The 9,827-nt window shown below is 53.5% G+C and overlaps 5 protein-coding genes across 5 annotated transcripts; 3 read left to right on the top strand and 2 right to left on the bottom strand.

Annotated features, from left to right (window-relative positions):
* Window positions 1–212: 212 nt before the first annotated feature.
* VTN49DRAFT_6166 (uncharacterized protein) lies at window positions 213–1,733 on the top strand (the record flags this gene model as incomplete). Its single annotated transcript, XM_069414304.1, has 1 exon — window positions 213–1,733. The coding sequence occupies one exon, from the start codon at window positions 213–215 to the stop codon at window positions 1,731–1,733; it is 1,521 nt and encodes a 506-aa protein (XP_069265564.1).
* A 231-nt stretch (window positions 1,734–1,964) lies between these two features.
* VTN49DRAFT_6167 (uncharacterized protein) lies at window positions 1,965–3,548 on the top strand (the record flags this gene model as incomplete). The annotated part of the gene is made up of 3 exons (XM_069414305.1): window positions 1,965–1,983; window positions 2,046–2,252; window positions 2,332–3,548. The coding sequence occupies 3 exons, from the start codon at window positions 1,965–1,967 to the stop codon at window positions 3,546–3,548; spliced, it is 1,443 nt and encodes a 480-aa protein (XP_069265565.1).
* A 143-nt stretch (window positions 3,549–3,691) lies between these two features.
* Window positions 3,692–5,111, bottom strand: VTN49DRAFT_6168 (uncharacterized protein; the record flags this gene model as incomplete). The annotated part of the gene is made up of 5 exons (XM_069414306.1): window positions 3,692–4,210; window positions 4,268–4,760; window positions 4,813–4,888; window positions 4,945–4,994; window positions 5,047–5,111. The coding sequence occupies 5 exons, from the start codon at window positions 5,109–5,111 to the stop codon at window positions 3,692–3,694; spliced, it is 1,203 nt and encodes a 400-aa protein (XP_069265566.1).
* A 406-nt stretch (window positions 5,112–5,517) lies between these two features.
* On the top strand, window positions 5,518–8,631 carry VTN49DRAFT_6169 (uncharacterized protein; the record flags this gene model as incomplete). Its single annotated transcript, XM_069414307.1, has 4 exons — window positions 5,518–5,537; window positions 5,588–5,733; window positions 5,786–8,017; window positions 8,072–8,631. The coding sequence occupies 4 exons, from the start codon at window positions 5,518–5,520 to the stop codon at window positions 8,629–8,631; spliced, it is 2,958 nt and encodes a 985-aa protein (XP_069265567.1).
* Window positions 8,632–8,744: 113 nt separating this feature from the next.
* VTN49DRAFT_6170 (uncharacterized protein) lies at window positions 8,745–9,447 on the bottom strand (the record flags this gene model as incomplete). The annotated part of the gene is made up of 2 exons (XM_069414309.1): window positions 8,745–9,118; window positions 9,183–9,447. 2 exons carry the CDS (start codon window positions 9,445–9,447, stop codon window positions 8,745–8,747), a joined length of 639 nt encoding a protein of 212 aa, XP_069265568.1.
* Between the last annotated feature and the right edge of the window lie 380 nt (window positions 9,448–9,827).

Consider the following 9,827-nt stretch of genomic DNA (forward strand, 5'->3'; position numbering starts at 1 on the left):
CTCCGATGTGCTAGTTAACAGTCAGCTGAATCAGGTCGGATACAAGAGATGACGGCTGCCCACAGTCCGCTCTCCCGTGATTTGCCATCAACACCGACCGGTGCCGTACCTGCAGCATCCTTATCACTGGCCAGACTGCCATGGAATGCTCGCATTCGAGTAGCTTCATCTGAGTCCATCCCTAGCATCGATAATCTGCACGATCGAGGGAAATGAATTGCCACACATGTTCCCGCCCTGCCAGCGACCATCTGCCGTTCTACTGTGCGACCTGCGCGTGCAATCAACTGTATCTTCTCCGGTATGAAAACGCAAGGGTACTATTGGAGAAGGATGCTGTCGAGCGTGAGATCGAGGCCGCAGCAGGGGCCAGATCCGGCGATGGGAAGACCGATAAAGCCCAACTCGCCAGGTCTGAACCGCAGAGCTTGCGATGGAAGGTCCAGTCGGTGCAGACCCGGCAGGCTCAATCGGCGAACCGCATTCAGATGATCCGAGCTCGCATGGAAGAGCTGAAGGCAGAAATCGAGGAACAGAGAGCGGAAATCAAGCGGCGGAGATCCCTGCTGAGGCAGCGACGCTCAGATGCCGAATCAGCAAACTACCAGCTCGCGTCACGCCGGGAGTCTGCACTGTCGAGTGTCTGGAACAGTATCAAACGGTCTGAGTATCAGTGGGACTCTCTTCACGTTAGAACCGCGGAGTCGAGGATCTTTCTCTGCCGGGAGGCTGCCAATGTCCTTGGTCTACGGCGGAAGCTGAGAAAGAAGAAGGACGATACCATTGTCGAGATCTACACAATTGGCGGCGTGCCGATTGTGGATCTTAGAAATATGAATGGATCCGCACCCAGTCTGATTTCGACAGGACTTGCCAACGTTGCTCGTTTGCTCGTCTTAGTCTCACATTATCTCTCTCTTCGGCTGCCTGCAGAGGTGACGCTTCCACACCGAGACTATCCTACCCCGACCATCTTCACGCGCGAAGCGTCATACAAAACCCAAGACCCTCGGTATCCCGGCATCAAATCCCCTTCTCAATCGGGGCCAAGCAGTCCAACTGCATCCAACGCTTCGGATCGTCATTCAGGTCCTCTCCCACGTCCCCTTTATATCGACAAGTCGCTACCGAAGCTAGCTCAAGAAGATCCTGCTAGTTATGGGCTCTTCATCGAGGCGGTATCTCTCCTAGCATGGGATGTGTCCTGGCTTTGTCGGACCCAGGGACTCCAAATAGAGTCAGACTCTTGGGAGGATATGTGCAACATGGGCAAGAATCTATGGCAGCTCCTTGTGGCGCCTCCAACGCAGAATGTGGCCACGTCTAAGGCTGCTAGCGGTCTTGATTTCCAAACAAGTCTCAATAATGGCAAAGAGGCTCCAAAGACATCCATTCAGCGCACCAAGACCTTCCCAATCATGGGCCACTACTCTCACGGCACGGCGCACTCTTTCCTGGAAACTGCAGAAGGCCGGGAATTCATGCGCAGCTGGAAGCTTCCATCGCCTACGAAACTCGCCGACGAACTCAAGTCGACATTACTCAGCGAGATGGCCAACGCAGAATGGGAGTTACTCGAAGAAAAAGAATGGGATGATCGGGAAGCACAGGATCAGAATCATGGTGCCAACAACAATGCTGGTGCTGCTGCCTCCAACGGGGGAACGGGAAAGCCGGAGAAACCGCGCGGGACGAGTGGATGGACTAAGCTTAAAACACGGCATGATCAATGAATAGACCATTCAGTATTGTAGACTAATACTTTGGAACTCTTCGAGTGAATGGAAAGAAAATGATGCATGTGACAGGTTGATAAGATAAGATATGCTTATCTAATGCCCTAATGCCAAATGCCAAGCGCCGAACATGACTGAAACGGTTGTCCCAAATGGCCAACGGTCCTGTTTTCGGCTGATCCATGGAGTAGCGGGACACAATTGACAACTTGTTTGCTGGGTAGAGACATGGGTATGCGAATACAGGGTAAGTCAGCGTTCCTTCACGAAGAAGTTGAATGACGCTAAATAGACTCACGAACCCACCAGGGCGGAGTCTCAACGCCACCTCCCTAAGCGATATACCCTTGCATATTCTCCGATCAGAGCTTGCTCGACGAGCAGCGGAAGCAGCACAAGATGAAGGCTCCGGTGCGGAGGAAGACACGCCGACATGTGGCTCACAACAGCGTGGCGTGTACAACACACCAATCCATGTCTTTGCATTGTTCTTGATCCTGGCATTGAGTACCCTAGGTATTACATCCCCTACTTTCCGCCGACTTTTTCTCTCGGATTTGAAGCTTGTTCTGACTCAGGAGGGGCAATTGAATAGCATGCTCGTTTCCCATTCTCGCCCGTCGGTTCCCTGGTCTCCCCATTCCGCGCCGCTTCCTCTTCGTCTCGCGGCATTTCGGCACAGGTGTGCTGATTGCGACGGCATTCGTGCATCTGCTGCCCACTGCGTTCAACTCGCTGACGAATCCTTGTCTTCCGCGATTTTGGAACGAGACATATCCCGCAATGGCCGGGTTTGTGGCCATGGTCTCGGTGTTTGTCGTCGTGCTGGTGGAAATGTTTTTCGCGATGAAGGGGGCGCGCCACGTACATGGCTCGGAATATGATGAGTTGATTAGAGACATTGGAAGCGCCCGTCCCACTCACGACGATGAAGATAGGGGCACAGAATATCTGCAGATGACGGGCCATCGCCGTCGTCAACAGCAGTCGGAGGAGGCCGAAAGAGCGCTGCTGCACTCGCCGAGTGTTTTGTCCGATCTTAACTCACCGTCACAAGCGACGACGGATAACACCGCTCCAGCACGCAGGAGAAGCAGATCATCTCTCGACAAGGACGGCTCGGACTCGGATTTGGATCTCGAGGAGCTCGAGCCGTATGCCGATGATGACGGCGGCGACAACAACAACAACCACCTAGATTCCAACCTTCGGCCACCACACTCCCGTCCTCCTCCCATCCGCATCCACAATCACCACAGCCACCACCAACACAAGCGATCCATGAGCTTGTCCGCGCCCCCGCTCAGCAACCCCCACCGCCAATTCCTTCAATGCCTCCTCCTCGAAGCCGGCATCCTCTTCCACAGCGTCTTCATTGGTATGGCCCTGAGCGTCGCCACGGGCACATCCTTCATCGTACTCCTCGTCGCCATCTCTTTCCACCAAACTTTCGAGGGTTTCGCGCTAGGCTCGCGCATCGCCGCGCTCATCCCGCAGCTTTTCCCCGCTTCATCCCCAAAACCCTGGCTCATGGCCCTTGCCTATGGTTCAACTACGCCATTGGGTCAGGCCGTCGGTCTGTTCTTGCATAATCTGTATGATCCGGGAAGCGTTACGGGGTTGTTGATGGTTGGATTCACGAATGCAATTAGTAGTGGGTTGTTGCTGTTTGCAGGGCTGGTTGAACTCCTTGCAGAGGATTTTCTGTCTGATGCGAGCTACGAGTCGCTGCGGGGGAAGAGGAGAGTCGAGGCGTGTTTGTCAGTCGCTTGCGGCGCGATGTTGATGGCGTTTGTGGGTGCATTTGCTTGATCAGAGAGAAAAGTTGTACAATTAATGACTTAATAAGCTAATTCTAACAATGTATTTCTTCAATTTCGATGATTATATATTAGATAAATTATCATGATGGAGTCCAGGTGCAAGACAGGATGCTATATATCATGCAATGCTGTTTAGAACAGCGCCTCCAAAACCAGGGCGCTAGCACCACCGCCGCCATTGCAGATACCGGCGCAGCCCAACTTGCCGCCCTTGGCCTTCAGGACACCCAAGAGAGTGGTAACAATGCGGGCTCCACTGCAGCCTAGAGGATGACCAATGGCCACGGCACCGCCGTGGATGTTGACCTTGTCCTCAGACAAGCCCAGCAACTTTATGTTCGCCAGCGAAACAACGCTGAAAGCCTCGTTGATTTCAAACGCATCGATCTGGTCCTGCGATACGCCAGCCCGCTTCAGGGCCTTGGGGATCGCAAGAGCCGGCGAGGTTGTGAAGTTGACGGGTGTCTGCTCCGCATCGCCCCAGCCAAGGATCTTCGCGATGGGCTTCAGGTTGAGCTCCTTCACCTTGGCTTCCGAGACGAGCACAACAGCCGCGGCGCCGTCGTTGATGGGCGACGAGTTAGGGGCAGTCACCGTACCGTTCTCGGAAAGGAATGCGGGCTTGACCGTGCGGAGCTTGTCGGCATTAAGCTGGTACCTGTTAGCAAATAGGCTCCTTCAGGGGAAGTTACAGGTCAAGAAACTTACCTTCTTGGGCTCCTCATCCTGCGACACGGTCACACCAGGCTTGCCCCGGACGCCAGGCAGCTCGACTGGCGCAATCTCCCAGTCAAACAGCCCCTCATTCTGAGCAGCCTGGGCCCGCTGGTAGGTTCGGATGGCATAGTCATCCTGCTGCTCACGATTGAAACCGTGGTCGCGGGCGCACTTCTCGGCGGCAAGACCCATGTGCTCCCTCTTTCCATAGGCGTCCTGAAGACCGTCTTGCAGAACACCATCAACAAGAGTCTGGTTGCCGTACTTGGCACCGTTGCGCAAGTTGGGCAGGTAGTGCGGGGTATTGGACATCGACTCCATGCCACCGGCAACAATGATATCGGCGCCACCGGTCTGGATGGTCTGCACACCCAGAACGATCGACTTCAACCCGGAGGCGCAGACCTTGTTCACGGTGGTGCACACGGTGCTCTCCGGGAGCCCAGCGCCAATCGCTGCTTGTCTGGCGGGGTTCTGACCAAGACTGTCAATCGTTAGAAACTGTGCCTTGCAAGTGTCGTAGCGGTAAAGCATACTTCGCAGACAGAACATTTCCGAAGTAGACCTCCTCCACATCAGACGGCTTGATACCCTCGGCACGGTCAATGGCAGCTGTATTGTTCAGAGGTCAGTTACTGTCCTCGGACACCATTTTCGCCGATACATACCTTTGATCGCGTGAGCACCAAGCTGGGGAGCAGTCAGGCTGGACAAAGAGCTGCAGAACGGTCTCAGCAATGCTCAATCAGCAGAGGTGGTTGCCTACTTACCCCAGGAACGAGCCAACTGGCGTCCGCGCAGCGGAGACAATGTAGACTGGAGGAAGAGAAGACATTATTGCTAGATATGCTGGAAGAACGAAATGTAATTGTTGAACAACTTTGGTAAGAGAGAGAAAAAATGCTGTGAAAGAGAGGAGCAATTGGCGCGGGGTTGTCTGCAGCACGAGCAGATCAATTCAGTCCAATTGTTCGGTGAAGCTTGTGATTGTTGAATCCCAACGCTGGAACTCCCAAGTCGGTTTAAAATACAGGAAGGGCACGATTTGCATGCAAACAGCCAACCGAAAACTTTAAAATCAGCGACAAATTACAATTCCGGAAATTAATAGGTATTCGAATTACATCTGTACGCCACTGTCAGACCGCCTGCCGTTTCAGAACCTATCAAAGCAGCAACAGCAGATGATTTTCTACGCGCTGGGAATTCGCTGGCACCGTGTCTCGCCCCAGTAGCTCACCATGGACGACCTATATGATGAGTATGTCTATCTCAAGTATGCAGGAAGTGCGGCTGCTAATGTCTGTGCAGATTCGGCAACTATATCGGCGAGGGCGGCCTCTCCGATGAGGAGCAGGAAGATGTCCCTGCGCAGGGCTACATCTACGAGGAGTCTGAGGAGGAGGAAGCGGAGCAGGAGAGGGAGGCCGGTGACCAGCAATTGATGGAAGTTGACCGTTAGTATCCATGTGCCGGAAACATGAAGTATCAAGCTGACAATCTGTTCAGAACAGGGACCTTCGAATGCGGTGGTACTCCACGAGGATAAACAATACTATCCCACGGCGCAGCAAGTCTACGGCCCGGAAGTTGAGACGCTAGTTCAGGAGGAAGACACACAACCGCTCTCCGAACCGATCATTGCGCCGGTCAAGCAAAAAAAGTTCGCTGTTGAGGAAGCTGACCTGCCGCCGGTGTTTTACTCGCGCGAGTTTATGACCGATTTGCTTAATTTTCCCGAACAGACTCGAAATATTGCTCTCGTTGGGCATCTGCATCATGGAAAGACGGCATTCATGGACATGCTGGTGATGGAGACTCATGATATCAGTGATAGACTAGAGAGGCGAACAGGTCGCCGACGGGATGAACAGCTGCGCTACACCGACGTGCATGTCTTGGAACGGGAGCGCGGTTTGTCCATCAAAGCAGCACCCATGACTTTGCTGTTGCAGAGTACAAAAGGGAAATCGCATCTATTTAACATTATCGATACTCCCGGCCACGTCAATTTCGTCGACGAGGTTGCCGCAGCCCTCCGTCTCGTCGATGGTGTAGTTCTTGTCGTGGATGTGGTCGAGGGAGTGCAGGTGAACACGGAAAATATCATTCGATACGCAGTCCTGGAAGATCTCCCTATGACCCTGGTGATCAACAAGATGGACCGGTTGATTCTGGAACTGAAGATTCCTCCAAATGACGCATACTTCAAGCTCAAGCATGTGATTGAACAAGTCAACACGGTCATTGAAAATGTCATTCCTGGGAGAGGAGAAAGCCGACGACTAAGTCCAGAAAAGGGCAATGTGGCTTTCGCCTGCAGCACCATGAAATGGTGCTTTACGCTGTCCTCATTCGCCAAGATGTATGCATCGCGCCATCCGAAGTTGGACGCAGAGGAATTTGCCCGACGGCTATGGGGCGATATCTTTTACAACCCAAGCACTCGCAAGTTCACTCGCAAGAGGTTCGAGGAGGGTTCGTCTCGTTCGTTTGTTAACTTTGTCCTCGAACCTATCTATAAGCTCTATTCCCATACCATTAGTGAAAGTCCAGAGGACTTGAAAGAGACGCTGGCGGCTCTCGACATTTATCTGAAACCGTCGCAATTGAAGTCGGATGCCAAGGTACTGCTCAATCTTGTGTGCGAGCAGTTCTTTGGTCCCTCGACAGGATTCGTGGACATGATCATTCAGCATATACCTTCCCCGGTAGAGGGGGCACAGAAGAAGCTGGAACGTTACTATACAGGACCGTTGGACACGGAAGTTGCCAAGGCAATGGCAGCATGCGATCAAGACGGACCGCTGGTGATTCAAGTGACAAAACTCTTTAGCACCACTGACGCGTCAAAGTTCAATGCGTTTGGTCGAATCTACAGTGGAACGGTCCGACCGAACCAGCAAGTTCGTGTCCTCGGCGAGGGGTATAGCATCGACGATGAAGAAGACATGGTTGTTGCCACGATCAACGACACATGGATTGCTGAAACACGGTATAATGTCCCTGTAGACGGCGTTCCGGCAGGGAACTGGGTGCTGTTGAGCGGCGTTGACAATTCAATCGTCAAGACGGCAACACTGGTACCGCTCAAGCTGCCGAACGATGAAGATGCGTACATCTTCAAGCCGATCCAGCACATGACCGAGTCGGTCTTCAAAGTGGCAGTGGAACCGGTGAACCCGTCCGAACTTCCAAAGATGCTCGAGGGCCTGCGTAAGATTAACAAGAGCTATCCGCTGATCTCCACCAAAGTGGAGGAATCCGGCGAACACGTTGTGTTGGGTACGGGCGAGCTCTACATGGACTGCGTCCTGCACGATCTGCGACGGCTATTCTCCGAGATGGAGATCAAGGTCTCGGACCCGGTGACACGCTTCTGTGAGACGGTAGTCGAGACGTCCGCGATCATGTGCTACTCGATCACGCCGAACAAGAAGAACAAGATCACCATGATTGCGGAGCCACTAGACGATGGCATCGCTGAAGACATTGAAGCAGGGCGCGTGCGCATCAAGGACCCGATCCGCAAGGTGGCGCGCTTCTTCGAGGAGAAGTACGACTGGGACAAGCTCGCGGCCCGGAGCATCTGGGCATTTGGACCGGATGAGATGGGGCCGAACATTCTGCAAGATGACACGCTGCCGTCGCAGGTGGACAAGAAGATGCTGGGAACGGTGCGGGACTCGATCGTGCAGGGCTTCAGCTGGGGAACCCGTGAGGGGCCGTTGTGCGAAGAACGTAGGTTGACAATTTTCAAATCGATTTGGACCTTGAACAGCTAACACGATACAGCAATTCGCAACACCAAGTTCCGATTGACAGACATCAGCCTCGCCGAGCAGGCCATCTACCGAGGCGGCGGACAAATTATTCCTACCGCCCGCCGCGCTATTTACTCGTCCTTCCTGATGGCATCGCCGCGACTGATGGAGCCGATCTACTCATGTGATGTCCTCGGCCCCGCCGATGCAGTGTCGTCGGTCTACACAGTCCTCTCCCGCCGCCGGGGCCACGTTCTCTCCGACGGGCCCGTGGCAGGCACGCCGCTGTACTCTGTCCGCGGCTTGATCCCTGTGATCGACTCATTCGGCTTCGAGACAGATCTGCGCATCCACACGCAAGGACAGGCCACCGTGTCCCTAGTGTTCGACAAATGGGCCGTAGTCCCCGGCGATCCGCTGGATCGGGAAGTCAAGCTGCGGCCGCTAGAGATGGCCAGCCCGCAGGCCACGGCGCGGGACTTTGTGCTCAAGACCCGCCGGCGGAAGGGTTTGTCGGAGGACGTAACCGTCAGCAAGTTCCTTGAACCGGAGTTATGGCGTGGGTTGAAAGAAAGTGGTGTTTTGGAGTAATATATCACACTGTACTATAATCTCATTCCATGACATTTTATTCCAATGATACCATCATGCCCATGACCTAAACGCCTTCCCAAATCTATTCATAAAGTTTTTAAAGAAGCAGATCATCGGCACGTTTCCAACATCTTCTTAATCACCCCCATCAAAGTCCCATTCTCCAACGCCGCCGCAACCCGCTCCTTATCCGCGAGCTGCTTATTCACCTCATCCGCAGTAGAATGTGTCCCCTCTTTAATCCTCACATCCACGCGGAATCTCGCCGGCAAGGACTGTTCCAGCCGCACTCTCACCGCAAGCCCAATCACCGTCGCCAGACTACAATGTGTGATCGTCGGGGTGATCAGCACCGTCACGGTCCGCAATGGTGAGGATGGATCCGAGGGGATCGCCGGATGGATCTTGATATCTGGGAGGGAAACGACGGCGAGGGAGCCAAGGGAGATGGGATGTTCGGGGTCGGAAATTGTCGATATTAAATCTACCCTTTGGTCAAACCCCTCTCTAACATTCCAATGGAAGGGTGGGGGGAAAAAGGGACTAACCGTAGATTTCCTGTTCATCAATAGGTTCCTCATAGACAAAATCACTCTCATCACCCTCCGCACTACTACTTGTGGAATTATCCTCTTCGTCAGAGTAATAAGTAAACGGATCCCTCAGCGTCGAGGAAGGCGTCGTGAACGCGCGACGGAAGAGAATACTCCCGTCATCGCTGTCTGCAGGTTGCTTGGAGCGAGGGTTGCGGAGACGCGTGGGGAGATCCTCCGCGTTGAGGATCGTGGGGTTGATGTTTTGCATGGATGTCATTTTTCCCGTTCTTATTTGTTCTTCAGCGATTTGGAGGAGGGGTGCTCTTTAATTGATCTTCAGCATAGGTTTGCGTCAAAAAGCTAAAGATGATGCAGTGAGGGGTGTGCAGATGCCAAGAAATCTGGGGAAAACGAGCGATTTTACCAGAAGCGGTTAGGATGGTGGCGATTTGCGTAATTATTCGGTAATTTGCGTGTACTGAAGAATTTGCAGTGAAGGTTCTCCGAAGTGCGCCGAAGAAAGTGCGGCCCCAGGTATTCAGCTGTGCGATATCGGCGCGCTTGGTGGAGCATTGACTGCTCGGTTATGCTGCTGATTGGAAGCCGACTCTGAATGAAACCAAGCTAGCTCAAGCTACCAATGGCCAGCACATGAGG

Source organism: Thermomyces lanuginosus (genome assembly GCF_041956635.1).
Source record: "Thermomyces lanuginosus strain ATCC 200065 unplaced genomic scaffold VTN49scaffold_40, whole genome shotgun sequence".
Lineage (NCBI taxonomy): Eukaryota > Fungi > Ascomycota > Eurotiomycetes > Eurotiales > Trichocomaceae > Thermomyces > Thermomyces lanuginosus.